At 49.2% G+C, this 17,267-nt stretch overlaps 1 protein-coding gene across 1 annotated transcript in view; it reads right to left on the minus strand.

Annotated features, from left to right (window-relative positions):
• Nucleotides 1-17,267, minus strand: part of tgfb2 (transforming growth factor, beta 2) — a 126,772-nt gene that overhangs the window by 28,086 nt on the left and 81,419 nt on the right. Inside the window, exon 2 of the mRNA XM_080472206.1 lies at nt 695-858. Coding sequence (XP_080328332.1) covers nt 695-858 — 164 coding nt within the window. The remainder of the gene's footprint in view (nt 1-694; nt 859-17,267) is intronic.

The raw sequence follows: 17,267 nt of genomic DNA on the forward strand, positions 1-17,267 counted from the left end.
CCTCTCTGCAAAGCTCGGTGGCACAGAGCCCAACTATACATGAGCACCATCCTCCTCTGGATGTGGAGCCCTGTGAACTGTTCAGCAGCTGATGGTAGAATGACTGGGTGTACTGTTTATATATACCCAGTCATGGTCCTGACTTGTGCTCCTTCACAGATGGTGCCCTGGGCTGCTGCCCACATCACTCATAGCAAAATCCACCACTGTATATACCTGAATTCTCCTGATTCACCACATTCCTGACAGATTGGTGAGAGAAAGTGACGATGCACAATGGCGCTCAGCAGCACGGAACAGCGCGGAACTATACTGGTGACTGTGTGTAATGACTCGTGACGATTCGCCACCGTTTCATATCGTTAGCTGAAACATGGCGACAGGTCACGACTGTGTGACGGTGTGGCGTCTCGGCCCTGAATCATATAATTCAGGTGAAATTTGTGATCCTCGGTCACAAACTGAGATTTGTGCATTTGGTGACTTGTGGTGGTTTTTTGCCCTCGCAGCTTAAGACCCTGCCTCTTGGCCCCAAACCCTAACTTCTTCAATCTGCTTTGATGACAAGAACTTAAACACATGGCTTGATTGTGGAGATGAAATATCACCCGAACAATGATTGTTTGCCACGCTCCATGTGACACACCGTTTGGGAAACAGTGTGAAGTTTTTCTCTGGAGAAAGGTTTGAGTACCTGATAGAGTTCGATGCGTTGCTCAGACACCCGGGCTCCAGGATTCTGAAGACGGAAGATCCTGAGCTCTGCTTTCACCAGGTTGGAAGCATTTTTCTCCATGGAGGACACGTCGAAGGTCAGTCTTCTGAAGTACGGATTGAAGTATGTGGGAGAAATGACATCTGGAGGAAACCGAGAGAAAGGTGAGATCAGAGGAGGGTATTTTATTACAGGACCGAGACTTGTTGAAACTTTACAAAGTGCTAAAGTATGTAATTGATGAGTTCTTGTAACATGATCAGCGGTAACCGAACATAAAACCAAAATATAGCAGCAAGTGGCTGAGAACAGTAAAGGATGAGTCAAGTTGATTGAAGATTGTGAAAATGCAAAACCCCGTTCACACATTGTGAAGGCTTGTTGAGAAAACAACACGTAGACACAGTTAGACCAACGTGAGCAGAGATCCTCAGCAGAATACTACAAACCACTCAGCTCAGCTGGCCAACGTTTGCTAAACATTGCAGGTACCAGATACTGGACTGCTCTGATATACTGCCAGTGGAACCGGTTTTCCAACCAGTCTGCCATAATTCAGATCAGATTCTTCTCACTTCCATGTAGAGCGGCCATGTCCAGAGTGGGGAGTTTGGCCTTTGTCCTAAAATATCATCAACAAATGCAATTAAAATTCTTGATTTAATACATATGATTGTGTAGCATACATTCAAAACATGCTATTTGTGGACCAATCACATCAAACGTTTATAATAATATATTGAATTAAATTCTATGTTACACAAAAAGCTGAACCCATTTGCCCACCTTGGACAAATTGCAGCTACTAAGAAAGCTTTTTAATTGGTTGAAATAATGCAATGTGCTCCATGTGATTAAAGCCCCGTTTATATGTCAACATTCCAAGTGAAAACGCATCATTTCTGTATTTTCATTTAAGAAAACGTTTGTTTTCACACAGCAACATTTTCACAATGACGTCCGTTTCCATGAAAACGGCAGAAATATTCAAAATGTGTAGTTAGCATGCCACGCCACCAGTTGACGCTGTTCTTTCTTTTTGTGCTGAAACCACACACACACACACACACACACACACACACACACACACACACACACACACACACACACACACACACACACACACACACACACACACACACACACACACACACACACACACACACACACACACAGCAGAGAACCATGAGCTCTAAACATGAACACTGGTAGAACACGAACGTTCTAGTGGACAGACCATCAAGTTGGGTTGTTATTATGGTGACTGTCAAAATAAAACCACCATGTAGGATTGTTATTATGGTGACTGTCAAAATAAAACCACCAAGTTGGATTGTTATTATGGTGACTGTCAAAATAAAACCACCAAGTTGGATTGTTATTATGGTGACTATCAAAATAAAACCACCAAGTTGGATTGTTATTATGGTGACTGTCAAAATAAAACTACCAAGTTGGATTGTTATTATGGTGACTGTCAAAATAAAACTACCAAGTTGGTTTGTTATTATGGTGATTGTCAAAATAAAACCACCATGTAGGATTGTTATTATGGTGACTGTCAAAATAAAACCACCATGTAGGATTGTTATTATGGTGACTGTCAAAATAAAACCACCAAGTTGGATTGTTATTATGGTGACTGTCAAAATAAAACTACCAAGTTGGATTGTTATTATGGTGACTTTCAAAATAAAACTACAAAGTTGGATTGTTATTACAGTGACTGTCAAAATAAAACTACTCAACTCAACTCCCCACTCAGCTTCACTTAAAGAGCTTTTTAAACACAGTTGGTCAAAGTGTTGTACACAGTACCACTCCCGGAGAATATGGACTGGGACTCATGACACCACAGAGGAAACTTTGTTCTGATTGGCTCTACTGAGCATGTGCAGAAGAACTAGTTACTATAGCCGAGGTGTGCAGGACCAGTAGGAGCGTTTCTTCTGTCCACATGGAGACAGAGCCACCCATTTAAAAAAGTTCCACCTTGGAAGCCATTTTCAAAAAGTTGTGTTTCCAGTGGCCCTGAGCACGGTAGACATCCGAAACGCTCCGGAGCGTTTGGGTTTTCACTTGAAAATGTTGAGGTATAAAAGGGCCTAATCCAACCCTCACTGACCAAACCTGGACCCCTGGTGTCAACAACTGGCTGGTCAGCCAGGACAGTGGGACTGATCCCATCCACTGTGGGAGAAGAACAAAGGAGACGTTGAGCTGAGGTCTTGTGGTGTTAACCTACACAGGATGTACACACCTTTTCAAAATACTGTATGTGTGGAAATCTAACTCATGAAAAGCACATTGCAGGAATAATAAAATGTGAAAATATAGGTTAACTTAATGAAAATAAGTCTTGTATTACAAACTTTTAATGAAGGTCATGCACTTGAACACACCGAGAAGAATAATCTCACTTTTTAGTGAATCCAGCCTCAGCTGGTTTAGGTAAAGGCAGGCAGTGAAGTTAAGATAAGTTAAGATAAGATAAGATAAGATAAGATAAGATAAGATAAGATAAGATAAGATAAGATAAGATAAGATAAGATATCCTTTATTTATCTCACATGTGGAGAAATGTGCAGTGGTACAACAGGATAGTACAGAGAAAGAAGTACACATAGCAGGAACTAAAAAAGCTGATAAAAATACAATATAATAAGAATATGCACACAGTGCCTATAAGTGTGGACATGTACAGAATATGGGGGTGGATGTATTTTACATAGTAAATACGTTCTTATAGATTATTATAGTTATAGCACCACTTCTTGCCCAGTTGCAGTGGAGTGATATTGTCCGGTGGTGGTGTGCAGTGGTCTACTGGGAGCAGGCTTGGTTGAAGAGTCTGACTGCAGCAGGGAGGAAGGACCGGCGGAGTCTCTCCTTCAGACACCGCGGGTGGAGAAGCCTGTCACTGACGGAGCTGCCCAGTGATGTGACGGTACCATGTAGGGGGTGGGAGACGGTCTCCATCAGGGATGAAAGCTTCTTCAACATCCTCCTGTCTCCCACCACCTCCACAGGGTCCAGGGGGCAGCCCAGGACAGAGCACAGCAGCATGAGCACATCCATGGTTGTTTTCTTATGTCACTGCTAAAGTCCTGCTGCCAGAACCTGCTGGAATCAGGAGCACTACTAATTGGTGGTTTAAAAGTTTGAGATGCCGGGAGTTGATCCTCTTTTGACTGACATTTCACATTTAGGACGAGGATATTGTTCATTATACCTCATAATTGTGTTATAGTGTCATGTCATTTCTCATAACCTGAGACTGTGCTGTCACAAAGTCCTGCTGATGTTTATTGGACATTATAACACAATTTACAGGCCAGGACTTCAGGTCCTCCAGAAAGGACTGGTGTCACTTTGCCAAAGTGGTAAAAACAGTGGTAAGATGAGCTTTTCACAAATCCACCACCGACAATCCTTTCAAAATCTTTTTACTTGTTGCCATATAAAACAAAAATATATCATGTGTTATAATCTGAAGCATTATGACTCATGAATGTTTAATATCTTTGCTCTAAAGTAAGAATGTTCCTGTTTTCACTCTGACGAGGAGCAGCAAGGATCATTTTAGTTTTACGATTTGCAAAACTACTGAAACCGATAAACTGAATGTGTAGAAGATTTATGAGTGATAACACGTCTTGGGCACTGGTGTTTGAACAGCAGGGATATGGAACGATAAAACTGACTCAATTCTGGACACTAAATACTAAAGGAGCAATTCACAATTCTGAAATTACATTTGCCACATTAACTTTAATAGCAACAAGCCCCCTATGACAAAACAACAGAAGAGGAAAGTGACGTCGCCCGGCGAGGCGCAGCCGGGGCCTCACCCTGGAGCCAGGCCTGGGGTTGGGGCTCGCATGCGAGCGCCTGGTGGCCGGGCCTTTGCCCGCGGGGCCCGGCCGGGCCCAGCCCGAAGGGATGACGCGGGTCCCTCCTCTTCCTCCTGTGAGCTCACCACCCACAGAGGCAACCGTAGGGGTTGGGTGCAATGTGGATTGGGTGGCACTCGACGGCGGGGGCCTCGACGACCTGATCCCCGGACATGGAACCTAGCTTTTGGGACATGGAACGTCACCTCGCTGGGGGGGAAGGAGCCTGAGCTTGTGCGGAGGGGGTAGAGAGATACCGGCTAGATATAGTTGGGCTCACCTCCACCCACAGCTTGGACTCTGGAACCCAGCTCCTTGACAGGGGCTGGACACTCCACTTCTCTGGAGTTGCCCTCGGTGAGAGGCGGCGGTCTGGCGTGGGCTTGCTTATTGCCCCACAGCTCAGCCGCCATGTGTTGGAGTTCACCCCGGTGAACGAGAGGGTCGCGTCCCTACGCCTTCGGGTAGGGGACAGGTGTCTGACTGTTGTCTCGGCCTACGGACCGAACAGCAGTACAGAGTACCCGACCTTCTTGGAGTCCCTGGGAGGGGTGCTGGATAGTGCTCCAACTGGGGACTCCATTGTTCTATTGGAGGACTTCAATGCCCACGTGGGCAACGACAGTGTGACCTGGAAAGGGGTGATTGGGAGGAACGGCCTCCCTCATCTGAACCTGAGCGGTGTTCTGTTATTGGACTTCTGTGCTAGTCACAGTTTGGCCATAACGAACACCTTGTTCGAGCACAGGGGTGTCCATAAGTGCACTTGGCACCAGGACACCCTAGGCTGGAGGTCGATGATAGACTTTGTGGTCGTGTCATCTGATCTCCGGCCACGTGTCTTGGACACACTCGGGTGAAGAGAGGGGCAGAGCTGTCAACTGATCACCACCTGGTGGTGAGTTGGATGTGCTGGACGGGGAGAAAGCCGGACAGACTCGGCAGGCCCAAACGTGTCCTGAGGGTCTGTTGGGAACGCCTGGCGGAGCCCTCTGTCCGCGCAGTCTTCAACTCCCGCCTCCGGGAGAGCTTCTCACGGATTCCGGGGGAGGCTGGAGACATTGAGTCCGAGTGGACTATGTTCTCCACCTCCATTGTTGAAGCTGCTACTCGGAGTTGTGGTCGCAGGGTCTCTGGTGCCTGTCGTGGCGGCAACCCCTGAACCCGGTGGTGGACACCGGAAGTAAGGGATGTCGTCAAACTGAAGAAGGAGTCCTATCGGGCGCTGTTAGCTCATAGGACTCCTGAGGCATCTGACAGGTACCGGCAGGCCAGGCGGGCCGCGGCCTGGGCCGTGGTGGAGGCAAAAACTCGGGCCTGGGAGGAGTTCGGGGAGGCCATGGAGGAAGACTATCAGTCGGCCCCGAGGAAATTCTGGTGGTGGTCCCTCTTTTTAAGAAGGGGGGTCGGAGGGTGTGTTCCTACTACAGGGGGATCACACTCCTCAGCCTCCCTGGGAAAGTTTATTCCAGGGTACTGGAGAGGAGGATCCGGCCGTTAGTCGAACCTCGGATCCAAGAGGAACAATGCGGTTTTCGTCCAGGTCGGGGAACACTGGACCAGCTCTATACCCTCCACCGGGTACTCGAGGGTTCATGGGAGTTCGCCCAATCAGTCCACATGTGTTTTGTGGACCTGGAGAAGGCGTTCGACTGTGTCCCTCGGGACGTCCTGTGGGGGGTGCTCCGGGAGTATGGAGTCCGGGACCCTTTGCTAAGGGCGGTCCGGTCCTTGTACACCCGGAACAGGAGTTTGGTTCGCATTGCCGGCAGTAAGTCGGACCTGTTCCCAGTGTACGTTGGCCTCCGGCAGGGCTGTCCTTTGTCACCGGTTCTGTTCATAACTTTTATGGACAGAATTTCTAGGCACAGCCAGGGACCGGAGGGGGTCTGGTTTGGGGACCACAGGATCTAGTCTCTGCTTTTTGCAGACGATGTGGTCCTGGTGGCTTCATCAAACCTGGACCTTCAGCGTGCACTGGCGCGGTTCGCAGCCGAGTGTGACGCAACTGAGATGAGGATCAGCACCTCTAAATCCGAGGCCATGGTTCTCCACCGGAAAAAGGTGGCTTGCCCCCTTCAGGTCGGTGGAGAGACCTTGTCCCAAGTGGAGGAGTTCAAGTATCTCGGAGTCTTGTTCAGGAGTGGGGGGAAGATGGAGCGTGAGATCGACAGGCGGATCGGTGCAGCGTCTGCAGTTATGCGGTCGCTGTATCGGTCCGTCGTGGTGAAGAAGGAGTGAAGCCAAAAGGCGAGGCTCTGGATTTACCAGTCGATCTTCGTTCCTCCCCTCACCTATGGTCATGTTTACCAGTCGATCTTCGTTCCTCCCCTCACCTATGGTCATGAGCCAGTTGATCTTCGTTCCTCCCCTCACCTATGGTCATGAGCTTTGGGTCATGACCGAAAGAACGAGATCCCGGATACAAGCGGCTAAAATGAGTTTCCTCCGTAGAGTGGCTGGGCGCACCCTTAGAGATAGGGTGAGGAGCTCCGTCACCAGGGAGGAGCTCGGAGTAGAGCCGCTGCTCCTCCACATCCAGAGGAGCCAGCTGAGGCTCGGGCATCTGTTTCGGATGTCCCATGGACGCCTCCCTCGGGAGGTGTTCCGGGCATGTCCCTCCGGTACGAGGCCTCGGGGCAGACCTAGGACACGCTGGAGGGACTATGTCTTTCGGCTGGCCTGGGAACGCCTTGGGGTCCCACCGGAAGAGCTGGAGGACGTGTCTGGGGCGAGGGACGTCTGGGCTTCCCTGCTTAGACTGCTGCCCCCGCGACCCGGCCCCGGAGGAGGACAATCGATGGATGGATGGACTTTAATAGCAATACTGAGGCCGTTTACATGTTTTCAGGTGAAAATGACAAACTTTCATTGCATTTTGGGGTCCGTTTACACCACAATGCTGCTGGAAACACAACTTTTTGAAAACGCTCCGACTCTGTCTCCATGGAAACGGGGGGGAAACACAACTTTTTGGAAACACTGCTCCAGTGCATGGCTGCATGGCCGCGGCAAAGTTCTTCTCAACATGTGGACGTAAATGGACAATAATTGGAATCGCAGCATTTTCAAAAAGATTTTCAGGACGTTGCTCTGAGCACCGAAGCACAGCAACGTTTTGTGTTTTCAGGTGAAACCATTGTGATGTAAACGAGGTCTGACCTCTCCAGTGGATCTCAGCTCAGCTGCTTCACGTCATGGTAACGGACCAACGTGTCCACCGACCCATGACCCTCCTCTGGTTCAGAACGAGACCTGCCACCCCACACAGGAACTCAGACAACTTTCATTTCTGGTCATCACAGAAGTTTTGGACCACAGAAGGAAATGTGTCCCTTTACAGCTCAGCTCCATCTTGACCAGAACATCCTGGTAACAGTGGCGAGTCGATGGAGGTTTCCATGACAACATCATGGACTCAGACTCAAGATTATATAAAACACAATAAACAAAGACAGGATTAGAAAAAGATTGGCCTAAAATATTTGCAGCGGAGGTATTCTGACTTTCTGTCAAACTTGATAAATGTCCTCCAGAGACACACTGACCGCTTCCATGAGGGACAGCTTCACACTGGAGCTCCTCTGAGACCGACCGAGACGATGAGGCGTCGTTCAACACGCACACACACACGCACACACACACACACACACACACACACACACACACACACACACACACACACACACACACACACACGCACGCACGCACGCACGCACGCACACACACATGCAAGCACACAAGCACACACACGCACACACAAGCACACACACGCACACACATGCACACTCTGCCAGCATGGCAGCAGTCGAGCACAGTAGCAGCACAATCCCCCCTCATGTACTCAGAACCATGTGTGTGGAAGTGTTTGACAGATGCTCACACAGGACTGTGGTGACACGCGCAGTACTGACAGCCACTGTGTGTGTGTACACACACACACACACACACACACACACACACACACACACACACACACACACACACACACACACACACACACACACACACACACACACACACACACAGCATGCGTAATAGTGGAAACCATGTGTGCGGTGAAGGCCTGTTTGACAGCGTCCCACAGCCTGGTGAATTAGGAGGCCCTGCAGTATTAAACCCATGGTTGTAACGCAGGGCCAAAGCCCGGGATTAGCAAGACGCCGAGGTTTGTTTAGAGAGCACAGACGACCACAGCAACCAGAGTCTTCACACACTGTTTTGACTCAAAATAACTCAATACTGACATTTTCTGTGTATTGCTTTGGTAAATGTGTTTTAATCAGCGAGCGCAGTGACGACAGACAGACAGAGATAGTGACTCTCCTCAGACGGCCACCTACCGGACGGCTGACTTCATACACAGTCATGGAAATACAAATACACAGCAGGTCTTATGGAATATTGCGGTCTGGAGTGAAGAATCAAAGATCAAGCTGTTTGACCGCAGGAATAGCAAACATGTTGGTGCGGAAAACAGACAGCTTGTCAGGAGAAGAAGTTCCAAGTCGCTCTGACGCCGGGCGCTGGAAACGCTCAGGCTGCTCTGACTGCTCTGACGCCGGGCGCTGGAAACGCTCAGGCTGCTCTGACTGCTCTGACGCCGGGCGCTGGAAACGCTCAGGCTGCTCTGACGCCGGGCGCTGGAAACGCTCAGGCCGCTCTGACTGCTCTGACGCCGGGCGCTGGAAACGCTCAGGCTGCTCTGACTGCTCTGACGCCGGGCGCTGGAAACGCTCAGGCTGCTCTGACTGCTCTGACGCCGGGCGCTGGAAACGCTCAGGTCTTGTGTCGTTTCGCTGCTTTGAGGACGGAATATCTTTGAGTTCATTCAATTCAGAAGTCTACGTCAAATCAAGTGGGGCAGGATGATGCAATGAGGACGAATGTAAAATGTTTATTACAAGAACTTTAGTCAAGAAGCAAAACAAATCCGGTTCAATTACAGTGACGTCAAAAACGAATCTGCCTTTTTTTCATGAACTGATTGCAGGAATTCTCTAGAATAACGTCTGCAAGTGAAAAGCTTGTATTAGTTGGGATCTATTCATATCTACAGCCTTAGTTTACTTCGACTGCACATAGGCCCCGTTTACACAACAATGTTTTCATGTGAAAGCTGAAAACTTTACTTGCGTTTTGAAGGTCCGTTTACATGATAATGGTGCTCAGAACCTCTGAAGAGGCAACTTTTTGAAAACGCTCCAATTATGTGAAAACCCCAAAAACTGAACTTTTCTGAAATGCTGCTGCTGCACATGCGTACCAGAGTAAATCAAGAAAGATTCATTCATAACAAAAAACACTGAATGCAGTGTGTGCTGTTCACTCTTGAATTGAAAAGCTTGTCTATTGAGGTTGGACTTTATTTAAAGTGAACATTTACTCCATCACCCCGTCCAGCTCAGCTGGTAGAGCGTCAGACTCTCAGTCTCAAGGTAGAGGGTTCATGTCCCCCGTCCAGCTCAGCTGGTAGAGCGTCAGACTCTCAGTCTCAAGGTAGAGGGTTCATGTCCCCCGTCCAGCTCAGCTGGTAGAGCGTCAGACTCTCAGTCTCAAGGTAGAGGGTTCATGTCCCCCGTCCAGCTCAGCTGGTAGAGCGTCAGACTCTCAGTCTCAAGGTAGAGGGTTCATGTCCCCCGTCCAGCTCAGTAGGTAGAGCAGGAGACTCTCAGTCTCTAGGTAGAGAGTTCATGTCCCCCGTCCAGCTCAGTAGGTAGAGCAGGAGACTCTCAGTCTCAAGGTAGAGGGTTCATGTCCCCCGTCCAGCTCAGTAGGTAGAGCAGGAGACTCTCAGTCTCAAGGTAGAGGGTTCATGTCCCCCGTCCAGCTCAGTAGGTAGAGCAGGAGACTCTCAGTCTCAAGGTAGAGGGTTCATGTCCCCCGTCCAGCTCAGCTGGTAGAGCGTCAGACTCTCAGTCTCAAGGTAGAGGGTTCATGTCCCCCGTCCAGCTCAGCTGGTAGAGCGTCAGACTCTCAGTCTCAAGGTAGAGAGTTCATGTCCCCCGTCCAGCTCAGTAGGTAGAGCAGGAGACTCTCAGTCTCTAGGTAGAGGGTTCATGTCCCACGTCCAGCTCAGCTGGTAGAGCGTCAGACTCTCAGTCTCTAGGTAGAGGGTTCATGTCCCCCGGCCAGCTCAGTAGGTAGAGCATGAGACTCTCAGAGACAACAGCTCCCACTAGTGGCCCGTTTCTGTCATTTCCATGTAAACAGACATCAGATTCAGAATGTTGGCATGTAAACGTGAAACTTCTCTGAAACAAAGATGATGCATCTTCAGTGGTTTTCACATGAAACAAACTGTTTCTTTGTTATTAAATGAGCTTTAATGTGAACTAAATAGTATCAGCATTAAAGCACTGGACAAAGAACTGAGAATTCTCTTTAAAACAATGCAAACTGGACTTTTTTATGCATTAATAAAACCCCTCACACCCTCCTCTGGAGACTTTTCACAGGCCGAGAAATGTCTGGACAAAAGAGGACATTCAGGCCCTTTTTACACGAGACTGAATTCGAGTGTATCCACAAAACTTTCATCACTCTTGGGGGGTCCGTTTACACGACACCGGTGTTCTGATCCACTGTATCTGCAAAGTTTTCAGCCGACCCTCAAGGTGGTCGTTTTGTTTCAGGGAGTAAAAGCTCCTGCTTCCACTGTGCATGAGCATCTCTCCCCCTCCCCTCCTGTTGAAATGAGTTCCTTCTGTATAACCATTCGTAAACCAAAATGGCCGACCCGTAGTAGTTTGACTCGCAGTCATATTCTAGTTTTATCGTACATATCAGTGGTTTAATAGTGGAGACTCTCTCCTGATAGCATCTGATGTGTCATCAGTTCATATGAATGTCGGTTCTTTAAACTACTGATATGGACAAAAAAACTGTAATACGAGTCAAACCACTTGGGGTCGGCCATGTTTGTTTACTGGATCATGAGGAAAGAACAATCTCTGCAGGGCGAAATCAGGACAGTGATAGAAATGTTCCACTGTGGGAGCTGAGATAAAAACGTTGCGGATGCAGTGGATCTGAACATCATTTAAACGGAACCACAAACGTGAAAAACGTTTTGCGGATACATTGGTATTCGTTGTCATGTAAACGTGGCCTGGGTCACTTTGTTGTGTGACCAGGGGGGGGACTGGCCATCGGGGGTCAACAGGTCGCCACCTGCAGGTGTGGCTGACCCGGGGATGGAACGCACGCCGACGTGAATCTGAAACGTAGTATGAATGGAATCTTGTACGCATCCGCGGTCCGCCCATCAGGAGCAATGGGGCGAGTCTGATCCGGCCTGGAGGCAAACTAGGAGAATCTAACGTCAGAGTAGCCGGCTCGCCGCTTCCCCCCGGCCCCGGTGAAGCTACTGGTGAGGCTGATGGCGACCACCGAGCCTCAGCCATGGTGATCCTCCTCCACCACCCCACTGCTTTAATCACATGTGGCTTTTCATTAACATCACATGCTTCTCCTTATCAGATCTCTGTTCAGGAGCAGCTGATCTCCAGAGGAAACACCAGGTGATCTACAGCAGTGCTTCCTAGCCGGGGCCTGGTCGGATTTTAAATCAGGGGTCTCAAACATAGGACCCGTGGACCAAAACTGGTCCACACAAAGCCCCAATCCGGCCAGGCCACTGGCTAAATTGTACAAATTACAAAGAAAACTGATTTTTTTTTTTTACACAGAACATGGCTTCTTAGACACAATGGACAGAATCAGAGCTGAACTCATCTTCTGGAGTGAAAATCAGTCAAATCAAAGTTTGAAACTTCAAGCTGAAGCGGTACCAGACCACCAGACACCCAGCAAATAGTGAGAGAGAGAAATAACATCATTACAGAACAGAATAAAGAAGCTATTCCACATATTGGCTGGTATGAAGTTCCTTCAATTGTTTAGTAATTGTTGGGCTGCTGGAGGTTGTCTGGTTCACGATGGTAAAAAATGTGGATTCCAAAAGTAAAAGGTTTAGAATCACTGATCTCGAGGAAGATTTTCAGGATGAAGTTGAACAAATCCGAGATTCATTACGAGAAGAGCTCAGCGAGTTCCCTGCTGAAGCTTGGAGGAGGTCTGTTTCCACCTTACCTGTAACCACTGCCAGTGGGGGGCGCTCATTCCCCAATGGACTTTTGAGAATGTAATCCCACAATGAGGCCAAACAGACCGATCACCTCTGTGATGGCCACCGGAGCCCTGGAGAGGCAGTGATCCTCACACCGGCTGCTGATCGCTGACTTGCATTTTAAAAAGAGGCTGGTCTGTGCTGCTGCTGCAGATGTTGTGTCCAGGTTCAACTAACCCTGAGTGAAGATAGTTTTTGTTTCAACAACAAAGTTAAAGATAGTTAGGATCGTGGCACAGCACGGGAGGAAATACAAAAATACACAGTAATATTTACAGTTTTTACAGTATTCATTCTTCAGTGTTACAAAAATGTGTGTGCATGTATAATGATGATGGACTGCTGTAGACACACTGAAAGTGAAGCTGAGGGGGGGCCAGAGAGAAGAACAGTGTAGGAGTCCCCCCCACCCCCCACCCCCCACCCAAATCTGACCTCTTTGTCTCATTTTGTCTCTGCTTTCAGAAACCACTGCTTGATTCAGTCAACCGGGAACGTTGTGGGCCAGAGATGTCCACCGCAGCCTGTAACAGTCACCTTGTCTTTGGAGAAACTGGAAGTGAGCAGAACATGGAGATGTCCCCCGGAGGGTGTCTGGAGGACATGTCATGGGCTCTGAGACGTCTCTTCATCGCCCATGACATGTCCCTCGGCTGGTGTCTGGAGGACATGTCATGGGCTCTGAGACGTCTCTTCATCGCCCATGACATGTCCCTCGGCTGGTGTCTGGAGGACATGTCATGGGCTCTGAGACGTCTCTTCATCGCCCACAGCTCGGACGCATTTGAATGAACACGAGAGAAGAATGTGTTGTTCATTATTTGCATCAGTAAAATAGAAGTGCTGCAGTCAGAAAACACCCCGAGCTTTGGGTGGAGCTTTGGGTGGTGCTTTGGGTGGAGCTTTGGGTGGAGCTTTGGGTGGAGCTTTGGGTGGAGCTTTGGGTGGTGCTTTGGGTGGAGCTTTGGGTGGTGCTTTGGGTGGAGCTTTGGGTGGTGCTCGTTTCTCATTCACTGAGTGACGTTTGAGTGTGTTTGATGAGGAAAAGGTCCTGGGTGGATTGGCAGGATGTGTGAGCAGGAAGCAGAAGAGCTTCTCCCATCCAGCTTCTGACTCTCAGGATTCTCACAGACACTTGTGAAATATTTCTGCTGTTTTGTTTCAACATGGTGGTCTCCAGAGTGCCCCCCCCCCCCCCCCCCCCCCCCCATCTAACTCCACAGAGACACTGTTGGTTTAGGTCTTCTGTCCAACTCTGGCTCTGCCGTAGTATTCTCCAGATATTACAGCAGCGTCCAGAGGATGCTGGGGAAAGAGATGGGAGCTCTTCTGGTTTGGGGGGGTGGGGGGGGGGGGTCTTCTATAGTATAGTCTCTCCTGGTCCAGCTCCAGACTGTGGTGGTCTCCCATTATCCAATCTCTCCTGGTTCAGTCCCTCCTGGTCCAGTCTCTCCTGGTCCAGTCTCTCCTGGTCCCTGGTCCAGTCTCTCTTGGTTCAGTCTCTCCTGGTTCAGTCTCTCCTGGTCCAGTCTCTCCTGGTCCAATCTCTCCTGGTCCAGTCTCTCCTGGTTCAGTCTCTCCTAGTCCAGTCTCTCCTGATCCAGTCTCTCCTAGTCCAGTCCCTCCTGGTCCAGTCTCTCTTGGTTCAGTCTCTCCTAGTCCAGTCTCTCCTGGTCCAGTCTCTCCTGATCCAGTCTCTCCTGGTCCAGTCTCTCCTGGTCCAATCTCTCCTGGTTCAGTCCCTCCTGGTCCAGTCTCTCCTGGTCCAGTCTCTCTTGGTTCAGTCTCTCCTAGTCCAGTCTCTCCTGGTCCAGTCTCTCCTGGTCCAGTCTCTCTTGGTTCAGTCTCTCCTAGTCCAGTCTCTCCTGGTCCAGTCTCTCCTGGTCCAGTCTCTCCTGGTCCAGTCTCTCTTGGTTCAGTCTCTCCTAGTCCAGTCTCTCCTGGTCCAGTCTCTCCTGGTCCAGTCTCTCCTGGTCCAGTCTCTCTTGGTTCAGTCTCTCCTGGTCCAGTCTCTCCTGGTCCAGTCTCTCTTGGTTCAGTCTCTCTTGGTTCAGTCTCTCCTGGTCCAGTCTCTCTTGGTTCAGTCTCTCCTGATCCAGTCTCTCCTGATCCAGTCTCTCCTGGTCCAGTCTCTCCTGGTCCAGTCTCTCTTGGTTCAGTCTCTCCTAGTCCAGTCTCTCCTGGTCCAGTCTCTCCTGGTCCAGTCTCTCCTGGTCCAGTCTCTCTTGGTTCAGTCTCTCCTGGTCCAGTCTCTCCTGGTCCAGTCTCTCTTGGTTCAGTCTCTCCTGATCCAGTCTCTCCTGGTCCAGTCTCTCCTGGTCCAGTCTCTCCTGGTCCAGTCTCTCCTGGTTCAGTCTCTAGTCTATAGACCTGCTGTCACCTTAACATTCTGATACTGCAGTTCTATGACGGTGCTCACTGACAGTGTGTTCAGCCTAACACCACCACTGGCATCCAAAAGGATTTATGACGTCACAAAAACCTCAGTGACTGATCCACTATCAGAGACAAGACACGTCCTGCCAAAGAGAGAAAACTGCTCAGCAGAACATAAACTACAAACTACAGAAGGATTCATGGTTCTGAAGAACAGAACCTCAGGCCCTGTTTGTTATGCTGGTGAATTCCTCCATGTTGGGAAAAGCCGATGCAATAAGTGGCACCTGCTTCCACTGGAGCGGAAACATGAATCTTTGGGTGCAAGCTGTTATGACACAGCTCCTGTAGAGCTACACCATGTAGAGCTACACACTGTAGAGTTACACAGACTCCTCTATGAGACGCCTGCAACCTGAATGGATGGACAGCGTGATCAAACACACACACATCAGCATGTTTAATCCCCCTGCTCCTTCCGGTGTGAAGAAGCGGTCAGCGTCTGACGGAGCGCTGCGTGAGCCTCCGTCAGCCTCCGTCAGCAGACCAGCCAAGAGCAACAAGCCTCTTTCTGGTTTCCTTCCCGCTCGTCAACACAGAAAGTCACACTTCAGGAGCTGAAGGCGGAGTGTTTACACAAACTGCTGCAGGCCGCATGAATGACTCCACTGTGCTGCAACGCAACACTGGCCGCATTGAGCGGTCCGGGGGGGGGGGGGGGGGGGGGGGGGGCAGCACTGGGGTTGTACTGCTATCTGCTTTCCTCGCTCAGGCCAATACTTTGATACGCAGTAGAAGTTTTAGCTTTGCAGTATTCCACTAAATGTCAGGGAGAAGCAGACAGGGAGTGTTTCTTGGCGCGTCAGTCGCTGCTGGAGTTTGGTTTGTCCCGGACCCCACTAAGCTAAACTCATTTGTTTTTATAGTTTTCTGTTTCTACTAAAGGGCGACTTAGTTTAATTGGAAGGTTTCTACTCTGAGAAACACTGCGAGCTGTGTATCAGGTTGGTTACTGAGGTTCTGATAGCGAGTCATGCTTCAGGACCGCAGCAGGGAGGACGGCCACATGTTGTAAAGTCATCAGTTCGCTCAGAGACGAGGAGGTCGCGGTGCAGGTCGTCTTCCAATCAGAAGACTGAAGCTTCAGCCTGAAGCCCAGGCAGCCGACCCAGGCTGACCCCTCGCACACATTGACAGTGAAACTCAAGTGATTCACTTTAACTGGCCTCACAGTGTGAGTGTGAGTTTAGTTGGATTCCAGAGATCTGCTCCCCAGAACACCAGATATGATTGTCAGCAGCTGATTCAGAAGAAATCCCTTACATTTGCTGTTTGATGACTGAGGTTTTCACTAACGGCCACATTAGGACCACTGAAAACACCACTTTATGAAAAAGCTCCAAATGTATCGCCATGGAAACCGACTGAAATTTTACTTTTACGCCACGGCTGTAGTAACTAGTTCCTCTGCACATGCTCAGTAGAGCCAATCAGAACAAAGTTTCCTCTGTGATGTCATGACTCCCAGTCTATATTCTCCTGGACTGGGTACTTTTATTTTGATGGTCACCGTACAGTGTGTGTGTGTGTGTGTGCGTGTGTGTGTGTGTGTGTGTGTGTGTGTGTGTGTGTGTGTGTGTGTGTGTGTGTGTGTGTGTGTGTGTGTGTGTGTGTGTGTGTGTGTGTGTGTGCAGGTAACATCTACTTTGCTCCAAACCTCAGTAGATCAGGCCAAAACTCCAACAACTGCTTAGATTAAATCCGAGGTGGACGAGTGCTGAAAGGTTCGGCTGCGCTCAGCGACCAGAACATGAAGCATCGTCCCAGATTCTTCCACCCGGATTCATCCGCCCGGATTCATCCGCCCGGATTCATCCGCCCGGATTCATCCACCCGGATTCATCCGCCCAGATCTTGTTTAGTTTGCGTGGCCTCTTGTTTTGACAAGCACAACATGCATTAACATGAAGAATTTCATTCTTTCAGTCATTTTGTTTTTACAAAGACAAAACAAAAGACGAGTCTTGGTCTTGTCAGTATTTACCTCGAATAGAAACTTTGCAGAATCACTTTCAACACTCGGCACAATCGCCTCATAAAGAGACGACATTTCAAACTTCAATGTATTTTTTTAATGAAAATCTGAGGACAG

This window comes from Lipophrys pholis (assembly GCF_963383615.2).
Source record: "Lipophrys pholis genome assembly, chromosome: 9".
NCBI lineage: Eukaryota > Metazoa > Chordata > Actinopteri > Blenniiformes > Blenniidae > Lipophrys > Lipophrys pholis.